We start from the raw sequence: 15,091 nt of genomic DNA, 5'->3' as shown, positions 1-15,091 counted from the left end.
AGGAAAGTAGAAATTAAAGGGGGAGATGTAATGGAATGCTAAACTGTATTATACTGTTTTGCCTATTGGAGGCACTGTGAGTAAAAGACCTTACGTAAAGCTAATCTTATCTGGATCTTACGATGAACATAGCTGGTGTGTATAAGCAAAGTCTGTAGCCGGTCAACATTTGGTATGGAAGTACGTGACAGTGTAGTTCTCACAATTTTTAAGCCCCATCCAAACTACAAAAGATGTTCCAGGGCTCTGATTCGACACCAGAAACAACTGTGAACTGTCTTGTATCCTGAACGTTTTAATCTGAACCTCAAAATTCTGAGGAGGGGGGTCAGATTGTGGGTTAGGTCCATTGTTACAAAATAAACTCAAGATATCCAGAGTGCATAAAAATTATATAAAAACAAATGTTAAAAAATGATCTTCTAGTGTATACAACAATATTACTTTGTGCTGTTCTTACCTCTAGAGGATATAGCATGGTATCCTTATAGAGATTAATTCTGGCTTCTGCATTTTCCAAAAAATCTTCAGGCCTCTGCACCAAATGAGGCAAAATATCTGACAACATGGTTGCATCTGCTGCTGCCTAAAGTAAAGAAAATAAATACTTTATTTCAGGTCCTGTAATAATAAATGTACTAAACCAAAGCCTGTCCAGATTGAAAAGACAAGAGTTAGAACCCTATTACTCTTTGTGTGTGGCAGAGTAATTTAAGGAGCTCTCTGAGGATTCCCCTAGTTGATAGTGATCCACCAGCTAACTTGGTAAGCAGATTTCCTGGAAATGGGAGGAGTTCTAGACACCTCTGGCCAACATTATAAGGCAGTGCAATTTAAAGGCATCCCAGGGGAAAAGGGAGTGAACGGGCCCCCAGGATGAGGTGCAGGGAGAGGACATAAATCTATGCTTGCTTCTCCTTCCCCAAGGTATATGGTACTCTCCTCTGCTGCACCTGAGCATTCAGCCTTTAGTATTCTCTGCAAATATCTAGATGATATTTTCACCTTTAAAAATGTTGTACTGTCTCCCTAAGGCCTTGTCCAGACTAGGAAGAAAGATATTTTAATCAACATGTTAGCTAATATTTATTGATGGGATACATTAAAAAAGGAAGTATGGTAGTAAGAGAAGGGAAAAGTAAATGAGAGGAGGAATGAAATTGGAAAATATTGAGGAGCTTGAGAATATAATGAAGTGAAAGGATAAGGGGGAGGAAGAAGAACAAAGGAAAAGAGAAAACAGACCTTGTAGATAATATAGGAAAAGAGAGACGACAAAAAGAAATAGTGGAGTGAAGCAAGGAAGAGAAAGAAGGAGAAACTTCAGTGAAAGGGATGTAATAAGTTAAGCTTTTAAAAAAAAAATTTAAACAAAGTTGAGTGTCAGTATTTTAACAACTAAATACAGGGCACAATAAACAATACACAACTATTTTATTTCTTTAAACTTCATGGCCATGGCCTGGAAGCAATGTCAGCACATATATTTTTCATCTTGGTAGGTGTCAGATAAATGTTTGGAGCCCTGTCAAAAATAAATTCAAAATGGTCCCCAAGTATATTTTTCCTCTTCCCTTTTTTGTCACCCTTCAATCCCCTTTCCACTTGTATTGATTTTATCTTTACTCATTAAGTTATCTGTATATATTACATTGCAAGCTTCTTGAAGTAGGGACCTTGTCACATTTTACATCTGTAAAGCAACTTGTACACCTGTGGCACTAAATAAATAATACTATAAATAGTGAAGAACAAAATAAGGTACAGACGCTCCCTGAGTTACTCAAAAAAGTTCCGTAAGCTAGAAATTGTGGGGTTTTTTTTGTTTTTGTTTTTTTGGGGGGGGGGCGTAATGGTGTCAGGTATATGTTCCTGACTTAAGCAAAATTTGAGTTACGCAAGGCGTTCAGGAACGGAACGCTTGCTTAAGTCGGGGAGCATCTGTACAGTCTACCAAGGCCCCGAGCCAGCAAAGCACTACAAATGCTTGTCCAGTTATATAACTGTTATTTAATATTTTCATTTCATTAGTGTCTAGATGCTGATTAAAGGTATGCGGGAACTACAGATGTAAACAGCTGGACTCAGTTACACAAAGCTTTCATCCCTGCAGAATTTTGTATATTTTCTAGCTATTATGGTAAAAATATTTTGTGTTAATTTTTCATTAATAACCAAAAGGCATACAGAACAAGGCTGACCTTATTAGTGGACATTTGTTTCATTAGCTAAACACACACACGATTTTGTAACAACTTACATTTTTATACATAGAGTGAAAGTTAGCTCTCAAGTTAAGTCTTAAGAAAGACTGCGGTGGGACAATATCCCACCCCAATCAGGAAGAAACTAAAGAGCTCCACTGGGCACAATCTGCATGAACTCTGAGCACCTGTTCGGCCTGTCAAACCTGGAGAGGGGCAGCTCTTTAAAAGAGAGGACCTAAACCCCGTACATGGTGGCAGGCTGGATGAGGCTTGAGAGAGACTATGGGGCCTTCTCCAAGGCCCCACTCCTGCTCAATCCATCCCCCCCTTCCTCCATTGCTTGCTCTCCCCCGCCCTCACTCACTCGCTCATTTTCACTGGGCTGGGGCAGGGGGTTGGGGCATGGCAGGGGGTCAGAGCTCCAGCTGGTGGGTGCAGGCTCTGGGGTGGGGCTGGGGATGAAGGGTTTGGGGTGCAGGAAGGGGCTCCGGGCTGGAGGATGGGGCCGACGGGTTCAGAGTGTGGGCGTGGCTGAGGCAGAGGGTTGGGGTGTGTGTGGGGGTGAGGGCTTTGGCTGGGGGTATGGGCTCTGAAGTGGGGCCAGAAATGAGGAGTTTAGGGTGCAGGAGGGGGCTCCAGGCTGGGGCAGGGAGTTGGTGTGTGGGGGGGGGGGGGAGGGGTTTGGGGTACAGGAGGGGGCTCTGGGCTGGGGCCAAGAGGTTCGGAGTGCAGGAGGGGCTCAGGGCTGGGGCATGGGAGGGGGTGCACGCTATTGGTGGCACTTACCTCAGGCAGCTCCTGGGAAGTGGCAACATGTCTCTCCGGCTCCTAGGCGGAGGCATGGCCAGGTGGCTCTGCATGCTTCCCCCACCCACAGGTGTCGCCCTTGCAGCTCCCATTGGCTGCAGCACAGCGGGATAAGGGAGTCCTTCTCCCTCCCTCCCAGCAGGCCAAGTAGTACTCAGGGAGCGGGGCATTTGGCTATACCCCAGAGGCTACCAGAAGATGGGGAGAAGATCTGTATACATATAAAAAAGGAACTTAGTTAAGTTGAAATGGATGTGCAGAAACTAAGTTTTGATGCTATTGCGATTCCCATGCAGAACAAAAACATATAGATGGATTTAAAATGTTTATAAGCCATGTAAAAATGAATTATTTTAGAACTAGAAAAATTAGTTAACAATGTCAAAAACCCATTGATAATTTGTAGCAACTTTAATAGTCATAATGAGCTATGGGGAAGTAAGAAAACTGACCTAAATGGTAAATGCTTAGAACATTTTATTGATATTCATAACCCGGTAATATTAAATACAAAAGTATCTACTAGATTTAATATAGCTAGTAAATGCAGTTGTGAAATTTATATAGAAGATGGAATGGGAAGTCATCACTTCCCTACATATACTGAGGACCAAAGCCAAAGAAATGTCAAAAACACAAAGTGTTCCTAGCTGAAATTTTTGAAAAGCTGACTGGGGTCTTTTCAAGATTAAATGTGATGAATATTTATGCAGTGATTGTACAAGTGACAACCTAATGAATTCTGTAACAACATAATAAAAAAAATTTCAGCAACAGGCCATCTATAAAACATCATATTGCCCCCGACTTAGAAATATGGTTCCCTAGTGGAATGAGGATTGCAAATTAGCAATCAAGCAAAGAAACAAGGTATAGAAGCAAGCAAAACACACAATGAATAGTAAAGACTTAATAAAGTATAAAAGATGTAAGGCAATGGCACAAAGGATTATCAAAAAGACAAATAAAAGTTGGAGAAATGTCTGTGGGAAATTGAACAAAGATTCAAAGCTTTCTGAAATATATTCAAAGAAATGAATTCAAAGCATGAATGGAATTTGAAGTAAAAGTAAATGTCTACTTGGTCTTATTGTAAATAATGAAACTGAGGTCTCCAACTAGGAAAGGCAGACATTTTAGCAAAAGAATTCCAAAAGGTCACTAGTGATATGAATCAAAACAATGAGTTTTGTGGGAAAGAAGGAAGTTTACTGAGGATAACTGTGAACTATTAAATGGCTGCAGAGAATATACTGATGATCTGCTAAACAAAAATTTTAATATGCAGGAGTTTATTACAGCCATTAGAATAAGGAAAAACAGAGCTCCGGGTAAAGATAATATAAGTAATGAAATGCTTCAACCATTGTCAAAAGGAAGTCTAAAAATTCTATTGCAGTTATATAATGATATATAGGAAAAAGGACTGCTGTCAATAGATTGGAAACAAGCATTGGTTATACTTATTGCCCTCACATCAAGTGTGTGGGAAAAATCATTGAAAAATGATAAATGTAAGGCCAGTATACTACTTGGGGACAAAAAAAAATATATTATAACTGAGGTACAAAGTAGTTTCAGAAAAGGAAGATGCACTGTTGACCATATAGTGGGACTAGAAACAGAGGTATACAAAAGCATAAGGACTAAGAACTTTATAACAGTCTTCCTGGACATTAAAAAAGCATATGACATAGTATGGCGGGAAGACCTCCTATATAAACTAGCCAAAACTGTAATAAAAGGGAGAATGTTTTGGTGGATAAGGGATTTTTTAAGTGACAGAACTATACAAGTCAAAGTGGGAACAGCTTTATCAAAAATCTGCAAGCTTAAAAATGGAACTCCACAAGGGAGTATTATCAGTCCTACTTCGTTTTCCATTATGATAAATGGCCTACTGGAAAGTGTGCAGATGGGAACAGTATTTCTCTTTTCGCAAATGACTGTGCTATCTGGACTAAGCATAAAAGACTTAAGGCACCCCAGAGAAGAGCATAAAAGACAAATGAAGCACTCCAGAGAATTTCCAAGGGGGAGAATGATTGGGGGTTAAATTCTCTCTTGCAGAAACAGAATACTTTTAACCATGACGAAAATTAGGGAAGATTGGGACTGACTTATTTATTTATGGTGAAAAAATTCAGATAGTTCAAAAGTTTATGTTCCTAGGAATAGTGTTTGGTAATAAATTGACTTGGAAAAGTCACATAGACTTAACAGTGTAAAAGTAGAATGAACTTACTTAAAAGGATAGCTGGAAACAAATGGGGTACAGATAAGAAGGTATTGATTATGCTGTATAGAGCATTGATAAGATTAGTTTTAGACTACAGATGCCAAGCTTTTGGTTCAGCCTCAAAAACAACTGTTAGGAAACTTGGAACTGCTGTGGGCCCAAGCTGTGTGATTGGCATATGGCACAATGACAGCAACATCAGTGTGTGTGCTAAACATAGCCACTCGAGAAGCACCTGTACATTTAAGGATGACACTATTAGCACTAACCTTTTGGGCAAAGGTAAAAGGGAATCATGAAATCAGAAGTACACAACAGATTTATGAAGACTGCTGGAAGTTTAGTAGATAAAATGATATGGATTGCCACAGACTACCTCATACTACACTAGGGTCAAAAAATGGGCAAAGGAGATGTGTAAAAAGAAAAAATTGAGAGAATTAAAAATTTGTAGTAATGGGAAATCATGTTACAGCTGGACAGTTATTCCTCATTTGTGGATTTGGAACTGTATGAAAAAACTGAAGGAAAAATCCACACATTACGACCAATGACATTTTAAAATTTATTTATGAAAAATGGGGCCAGTTTTACAAAGTCTATACAAATGGATCAAAAAATGACAGCAGGAGACGAGTGGGAACAGCTTTCCGTTTTCTAGTCTTGGAATCCAGAAATCTAAAAGGCTATCGAATTATGTGACATTCTCACAGCTGAACTAATGGGGATTCTGTTGGCACTAGCCTGGATAAGAGATGTGTGACCAACTGTAGCTGTAATTTTATCTGTTTCCTTGTCGGGCATAATGACATTCAGAACAGGGACTTCAGAAAGTAGAAATGACATAATACGTGAAATAATATTCTTAACTATTGAAATAATGCAAGCTGATATCTGTGTAACAATAGCATGGATTCTGGCACATATTGAAATGAGATGACTGACAAAAGAGAAAAACATGCTTTATAAAAAGAGGAGGTGTTAAGATACCTTTGAGTCAGGGTCGGCACTAAACTAAATGGTGCCCCAGGCAACAAGAGCCTTCAGTGTCCCCCCTCCATTTTCATAGTATTTGTAGCCCATTTCACAACTTCGATGCACAATTTGCCTGCATGATTTATCCCTGTCATATAAGACAATACATTTGCACACTAGGATCTGTAAATCTGTATTTATTCATACCATATGCAAGCAAATAAAAAATGTTTCCTCTAAACTTATGGAAATTTTAAAAAAAAATTTTTTTTAGAATAATAGAAATGTACAGGGCATGACTGACAACATTCTAGGAGGTTTAAGGAAAATGTACTTCCCAGAAAATCTGGAAGATTCCATGAGATTCTACAAAGGTCCAGAACATGCTAGCTTAGTGAAAAAATGAATCCACATATGGCGTACCTGAAACATTTCCCTTCAAACATTCTATTTTCCCCTTTGTTGCTAACAACAAAAATAAAACCGTGAGCCCGGCGCCCCTCCAAGCTCACCATCCCAGGTGGTTGCCTGGGTCGCCTGCCCCTACATTCAGCTCTATCTTGAGTAGACAAGAATTTAAAAGTATGGTCATGAGGGAGCTTGCAAAGGAATGGCAAGAACTATGGACTAAGGAAACAAAAGAACAAAGGTTCTATGATGTAGGCTCAAAAATTGAAGATAATATTATACTCCACAGTCATGACAGAAAAAGCGAAGTATTCATTTTTACAGTGTTAACATGTCATTATGCCAAATACAAGTTAAACTTACTAAAAAGATGTAAAGATAGGCTATGTAATATGTGCCAAACCAAAAAAACTGTTTATCATGTTTTCTATGGTATTGTGGGCAATATTCTATGGAAAGAAAGTTTCTCTGAGAAAACATTGAGTCAGCTTGGCAAAGATTTTTCCCTTAATGGACTAATTAAAAAGTCACAGAAATAGAATAGTGTGTGTTTGGGGGGGGGGAAGCCTCGCTGCATTTCCTTATGGATACTAGACTGAGCGAAAGAATATAAGAAAAAACTTGGCTAAAAATGAATGAAGAAAGTGGTGGTCATAACTTCATATGATGAGGCTGCTGTGCCAAAAAAACAAAGTACATGGTGTCAAGTATCAGAGGGGTAGCCGTGTTAGTCTGAATCTGTAAAAAAGCAACAGAGGGTCCTGTGGCATCTTTAAGACTAACAGAAGTATTGGGAGCATAAGCTTTCGTGGGTAAGAACCTCACTTCTTCAGATGCAAGTAATGGAAATCTCCAGAGGCAGGTATAAATCAGTATGGAGATAACGATATCCTATTTATACCTGCCTCTGGAGATTTCCATTACTTGCATCTGAAGAAGTGAGGTTCTTACTCACGAAAGCTTATGCTCCCAATACTTCTGTTAGTCTTAAAGGTGCCACAGGACCCTCTGTTGCAAAGTACATGGTGGCACTAAAAGGTAAGCAGAACTAGAGCTCCCTAGCCTCACTGACAAGGAGAACAGCTGAAGAGCCTCTGCCACCTGGACCTGCTGAAGGATTAGAGGGACCTTCTTTACTTTGTTTTCCCTTTTTGTTTAGAACTCTGGGTGCACAGCCTAGGTTCTTTGGACACAAGGAATTAAGGTTTCAGACCCCCCTCAGAGACTATTGTCCTCTGACCTTACAGGGGACCACTGGGTAAGCCTGGACTATTTTGTGGGATGCATTGTTATTTGGTTTGCCCTTACCATTTTCTGGACTGCTTCGTGCCTAGAAGTGGGGGTTATCACCCCCCTAAGACTTACGGCCAGAGGACCACACATCTAAACCAGATATACAGCCAGAGAAGGACATCTGAGGAGAGGTGCCCACTCTCATCCCCATGGTGCTCTAGAGGTACAACCTATCACAAAGATTAGCATGAATTTTATCCATTATACATATTTTGTAAGTGCTCATAATTTATTTTTGATTAGCTGTACATAATCAGTTGATATTTTATATAGACTTGAAATATATATTATTTTTAGCTTTTCCCTCTTTCCAACAAAATTGCTACTCTATTTTTATTGTGTTATAATTAATGCCAAGAAGACTCACTCTGGAGGTGAAAGAAATTAATATCTTGTTTAAAAAGTTACAGTATTTTATTTGCAGTGGTATTGTAGCTGTGTTGGTCCCAGGATATTAGTGAGACAAGGTGGGACAAGCTTTCGAGATACATAGAGTTGTATCTGTGTAGTTCAAAAGCTTGTCTCTGTCACCAATAGAAGTTGGTCCAACTAAAAGATATTATCTCACAGTACAGTAGAACCTCAGAATTACAAACACCAGAGTTATGAACTGACCGGTCAACCACACACATCATTTGGAACAGGAAGTATGCAATCAGGCAGCACCAGAGACCAAAAAAGAAATACAGTACAGTACTGTGTTAAAAGTAAACTACTAAAAAAATAAAGGAAAAGTTTAAACAAAGTTTTGACAAAGTAAGGAAACTGTTTCTGAGCTTGTTTCATTTAAATTAAGATGGTTAAAAGCAGCATTTTTCTTCTGCATAGAAAAGTTTCAAAGCTGTATTAAATTAATGTTCAGTTGTAAAGGATTGAAAGGACAACCATAACATTGTATTCAGAGTTATGAACATTTCAGAGTTACCAACAACCTTCATTCCTGAGGTGTTCATAACTCTGAGATTCTACTGTATTTTTATGATAGTCCTAAACTGATAAACAAGCTGAAATCTTATCAATACTACTAAATAATTTTACTGAATGAGTATTACAATTTTGTTTAAATACTATAGTACATCTCTTAAAGCAGAACAGCAATTGATTTACAAAAACAAGTTTGAACAAAATGCATTCAGAGTAACACTTGAGGTTTTTTAGTTTATTTTTAAATGTCCATGAGCTTTGTTCTTTTTCTGACATAGCTGCTAATAAAGAGAGTCTCTTCTGTGGATTAAGATCAGTTACCTCATCTTCTTCTTCCTGCTCTTCCTCCTCTTCCTCATCTTCTCCTTTATGTTGATCCTTCTTTTTCTTCCGTTTGTCAATAATTTCAGGATCCCACTGGTTCCTTTGGTATATCTGCCCTGCATCAGGATGCTGTCTTTGCCCAGAGAGTCTTTGGCACAAATCATAGTCAGGACACTAGTTAAGAAATAATTGAAAGAAAACTTTCTGTTTATGTTATTGTCATAACAATATTATTTTTTCTTAAAAGTAATAGGGCCTACTTTTAAACATTTTTTTATATATTGCACTTCTAGGCACATACAACTTTAAAAAAAGACAGTCAATAATTAAATGTACAAGATGTCAAAAGGATATGGGAAGAGCCTTTCTAAATAGACAATTTCCAACCCCAAAGGCTACTCCCCAATCACTTACCACATAACCTCACTTGGCTTTTCCCCAATCTTTGGAAAGCCTGAGAAAACAGTGACAGCTAATCCAGGGAGGGGCAGAAGGGGAGGAGCAATTTCTACTGAACAAAGTATTGTTTAATTGGACCATGTTGCCAAGTACTGGGCATGATAAGTTCACTACATGAGCAACCCCTTTAAGTGTTAACAGAGTTCTGGAGATTGCCTTGCTTCCTTTGCAAGAACTAGGGGATCTCATGTGATTGCCATATGACACACAACTTTCAGAGGCAGGCAAGAAGAGGCATTTCCCCCCCCCCCCCCCAAAGAAGCCACCTCTTTGCCATTTTTTGATATACAAATAAAACAAGATTTTTCCGAAGTGAGTAATTAAAAGCTATTCATAGATCATGCATTTCTAAAGAGATTCCTCTTCCTTTCTTTTTGAGATAGTGAAAATAGCCACAATTCTATTACATCCAGGATTTCACCTAGAACCACCGAAGTCAATAACAAAACTCTCATTTGACTGCAGTAGAGCCAAGATTCCTTCCTTGGAGTTTAAGGTCTTAACCTTCCTTCAGCTGAAGTCAAGAGGGGGAGATGAAGTATGTACATGAAGTCAAGAATTCCTTTCTGATGGTGTAAAACTGTATCACCCATTTATATGGAATTTTATGTGTGAAACCATACAGAATGTCCCGCTTGAAATAAGTCTTTTGCACTGTCTGGTATTAAAACAAGGTTCAAGTTCCTATAATTAAAAATAACAACTCCTTCCCCTAAAATGGCACAAAAGAGTATTTTGTATTGGGGTTTCAAGTTATTTTTGTGCTCTCAGAAACCAAATAATTTCAAATTAGCAGTTAAAATGTTCACTGGACATGTTCAAATTTAAGTCTTTAAATTATCAAATATGTAGAATTTTGGGCTGTGTGTGAAAAAAATGTAATGACATCTAGCAAAGTGGCAGCACTCCCACTACTCCACTAAAGCCTACCAACTACCATCTCTGTCTCACATACATGCTACATATTTAGGTACTTACTGTAATGTCTGAGCAACCACAAGCAAAATCTTATTGTGAGTACATGCACAATGTAACAAATACTGTTGTTTCAGCAGCCCATTCATTATTTTAGAAGTTAGAGTGGGAAAAGACCTAATAGATCAGTATATTTCTTGTTCTTTTAAGAACTATGGAGTAAGAAGTCCTCTGACTACTGTACTTACAATCAGGGCCAGGTCCAGGTTTTCTGCTGCCCCAAGTGGCGGGGGAAAAAAAAAAGCCGATCGGCGTCACTTTGGCGGCAGCTCAATTGCGCCTCTTCATTCTTCGGCGGCAGGTCCTTCACCCCCTCTCTTCCTCTTCAGTGGCACTTTGGCAGCAGCTCAAAGAGGAAGAGAGGGACTGAGGGACCTGCTGCCGAATTCCTGCTGAAGACCTGGATGTGCCACCCCATTAGCGGACAGAGTGCTGCCCCTTTGTATTGGCTGCCCCAAGCACCTGCTTCCTTAGCTGGTGCCTGGAGCTGGCCCTGCTTACAATAATGTGTATTTCTAAATGTATATTACAGTAATTTTTGGAAAGTGTCTTCTATACATCTATTTGGGGAATTTTAGTAAATTTTGCAAGAGAGCATAGCAGAGTTTGCAGAGTCAGTCCAAATCTGATTTGTAAATAACTGATCTGTAAGTAGTATTTTCACCATTATTTGCAATTAGACAAGGAGGGCTGGACTATAAGTAAGTTGTTTTTTCACTCAAATATGTAACTAATTTTTCCCAAGAATTTTTCTCAAATAGCACTTCTACTGGCTTTGACTTATAATATCCATACCCTGTTATTATCCCAAGGCTTTATCGTCATGGAACATGTACTTTTTGTTCCAGTCTTAGAAACTGATCAAGAGGTGCTCAACGACTATAACTCCCACTGAAGTTATAGGAGAGGCTCAATAACTTGCAGGATCGGTCCTTAGGGCCAAATTCTGCTGTCTATTACAGCAGCGTAAACCTAGAGTAACTTCTTTGACAACTCCATTGTAAAAGAAGAATTTGGCCCTTAGCAACAGCTATCATACTTCAATATATGTAAAAAATGACACTGACTCCTATAGAATATTAATCTTATTTTAAGAATAAGTATGAAAATGATTAGCAAGTTATCAAAGCTGTCATTACCTTAAGGTTAATCAAGAAATTTGGTTTTAATTTTAGATTTCTAATTTTCTCTATTTGCTCCGAAATAGTCATGTATTCCTCTGAGAGAGAAGGAAATCCACTGAGAACATAACCTGCCAAAAAAAATTTGTTAAATACATCTTTTGGAAAGTTATTTCAACATACTAAATATTTATATTTATCTGTTTTAAACATTACATCTAGATAGACATATAGCTAGAACCATTTGTCATGGCCACCCACATTGATAGCTAAGGTTTACCTGTGATTACCCAAAGTGACATAACAAAGCTACAATACTTTCAAGATAACTACACCTCTACCCCGATATAACGCGACCCAATATAACATGAATTTGGATATAACGCGGTAAAGCAGCGCTTTGGGGGGGCGGGACTGTGCACTCCGGCGGATCAAAGAAAGTTCAATATAACGCGGTTTCACTTATAACGCGGTAAGATTTTTTGGCTCCCGAGGACAGTGTTATATCGGGGTAGAGGTGTATATAATTCTCAAAGATTGTTAATTCAGTTAATGAATATAGAGGAAAAAATTGCCCAAAATAGACACTAACAATTTTATATGTGCTAAATATTACCTTGAAATTCAATCTGGAAAGTCTGAATCATGTAGCAATTACTAGTAATGCATGAAGTTATATAAGCTATTTATACTGAGAGATGCATGCTCAGTAGCATCTAATGTCATTCTGTTCTTTGCTGAGTGGCAGGTGGAATATTAAGGTGATTGAAAATGATGGAATAAGAGGGCTTGAATAGAAAATGTTTGGTTTGGAAATAGACTGAGTCACATTGACCTATGGAGGTGAATTCAATAGGAAGTAGGAATTCCGTAACTGTATTTTGTGAAGGAATCTCCTCCCATGCTCTGGAGGTGAGAGCTTTCTGAGAGAGATTGGGTCACTTTTTCTTGGGACATAGAGGGTTATCCTTGTATTAGGGAGGTGGGAGATCCATGGGATGCAGAACAAATTCCTTTACAATGAGTGGGAACTAGACTCTGTTTTTCAATGTAAGGTCAGTGGTCAGAGTTACAACAGTATATATATCCTTTGCATGCATAGCTTAGATCTTTCTCCAGCCATGGACTCCAGCCATGTATATGGAGCAACATAAGGCAACAGGGGGACAAGTAAGATTCATGTCTGTGCTCTTTGCATCCAGTTTCAAGTGCAGAAATCCTGGTGACAGATCTGAGTGTGCCCATCTGGTGTCTGAATCCTGGGCTAGGATGGGCTAGTTTGTGTGCTGATCATTCAAAACACCAGAAAACTGATGCTAAACTGATCATATCCTATGTTGTGGTAGCACTGGAGGAACCATGCTTGACAATGTTTGTTACTTCAGTGTCCATGCAGATGATTACTTTTCTAGAGTATCTCAGGATTTCATGCCTGTCATGATGACGATAGGACCATCCTAAGTAGTTTCTGACTCAGCTCACATAGCTTGTCTGTTGCACTATGGATCTAGTATTTGGGTTGGAATGGAGATGGGGGAAGTTAAAGTTACCCTGACATTTCCTTCTGTGAAGAGATTCTGCCTGCTGTGGTAAAGGACCAGTTTTTGTACTCTGTCCTTGAAGGGTGATGGAACCTGATGGCTTCCAGATGACCCGAATGAACACAGGAACAGCTATACTGGATCCGACTTCTGATCCATCTAGACCAGTAAACTGTGTGCAACAGCAGGCAGCACCAGATGCTTCAAAGAGCAAGAAAATCCTCAGTAGGCAGATGTAGGATAATCTTGTCTCCATAAAAGTCTAATCCTAATTCCCAGTAGTTAGAAATTGTCTTAAATCCTGAAGCATGAGGTTTTATATCCCTTCTAATACTCTTTTTTTTTTAAATTAACTATTATAACTCTAAGTATTTTTCTTACCTATATAAAAATGTCCAATTCTTTTTTTGGATTTTGCCAAATTTTTGTCTTTAACAACATCTTGTGACAATGAGTTTCAGAGTCCAATTAGGGTTTGAGTGCAAAAGTATTTCCTATTACCTACCAGTTTTGAATCTGCAACCTTTTACTTTCATTAAATGTTCCCTTGTTCTTGTGTTATGAGAACAGAAATGCCTATCTACCTTCTCTATGCCATTAATTATTTTATCATGTCCACTCTTATTCATTTTGTTTCTAAGGTAAACAACCCCATCTCTTCAACATCTCTCTGTCTGAGTTTTTTTCATATTCCTAATCATTCTTGTCACCCTTCTCTGCATGGCTTCCTACTCTAATTCTGCATTATCCTTTTAGAGAAGGGAAACCCATTACTGCACACACTATTCCAGATGAGGGCATATCACCCACTTAGATAATGGCAGTATAACTTTTTACACATTATTTTCCATCCTACTACTGATGCATCCTAAAATCTTGTTTGCTTTTTGACCACTGCTGCATATTAAGCAGAGGTTTTTATTGAGATGTCCACAATTATCCCTGGATCCCTTTCCTGACTGGGTATAATTAATTTAGAACCCTAATAAACTGTACAATGAGTTCAAATTTTTCCTTCTAATGTGAATTATTTTGCATTTATCAATATTTAACTTCATCTGCCATTGTGTTGCCCATTCACCTTGCTTAGTTAAGTCCCTATGAAGTTCTTCACAGACTTCTCTGGACTTGACTACTTTAAATAACTTTTTATCTACACATTTTGCTATCTCATTGATCATCCTCCTTTCCAGATCATTAGTATATTAGACAATACCAATCTTAACACAGATCCTTGAGGCACCTTCCTGTTAACCTTTTGCCATGACAAAATTGACTATGTATTCCTACAATTTCCTGTCTTAGCCAGTTTTTGATCCACGACAGTGTCTCCCACCCCATGAGTATTTAGTTTCTTTAGTATCTTCTTTTGATCTTGTTAAAGACGTTTTGAAAGTCAAAATTATATCAATTGGTTCTTTTTTATCCACTACTTTATTGACATGTTCAAAGAATTCTAAAATTAGTAAGATATGATTTTCCTTTGAAGAAACTGTTCTCTGAATAGACTATCATGTCATGAGCGTGCAGGTGTTTTATTATTCTGTTTTCAATTATCGTGTCTACCAGTTTATCAGCTTCAGATATAAGGTTTACTAGTTTATAATTCCTTAGATCATCCATACAGCCTTTAAAAAAAAAAACATTTCCTACCCTCCAATTCTCTGGTGTTGTAGCTGTTTTAAAATGAGAGATTGTATATATATCTTTGCTAGCAGCTCAGCAACTTCATACTTAAGTCCCTTCAGCACTCTTTGATGTATACTCTCTGGGCCTGGGGAATTACTTCTTTTTAAAATTATTTTGTTTCAGAACTAC

General features: G+C 38.3%; 1 protein-coding gene across 1 annotated transcript in view; it reads right to left on the bottom strand.

The window, feature by feature from the left end:
• AK9 (adenylate kinase 9) overlaps nucleotides 1-15,091 on the bottom strand; it is a 155,146-nt gene that overhangs the window by 120,933 nt on the left and 19,122 nt on the right. The window contains exons 6-8 of the mRNA XM_034765894.1: nucleotides 11,751-11,863; nucleotides 9,175-9,351; nucleotides 461-586 (exon numbers count right to left, since the gene is read on the bottom strand). Coding sequence (XP_034621785.1) covers nucleotides 461-586; nucleotides 9,175-9,351; nucleotides 11,751-11,863 — 416 coding nt within the window. The remainder of the gene's footprint in view (nucleotides 1-460; nucleotides 587-9,174; nucleotides 9,352-11,750; nucleotides 11,864-15,091) is intronic.

Source organism: Trachemys scripta, chromosome 3, assembly GCF_013100865.1.
Source record: "Trachemys scripta elegans isolate TJP31775 chromosome 3, CAS_Tse_1.0, whole genome shotgun sequence".
Lineage (NCBI taxonomy): Eukaryota > Metazoa > Chordata > Testudines > Emydidae > Trachemys > Trachemys scripta.
Note: the sequence above shows the minus strand (reverse complement) of the source record. Positions and strands in the feature narration are given on the sequence as shown.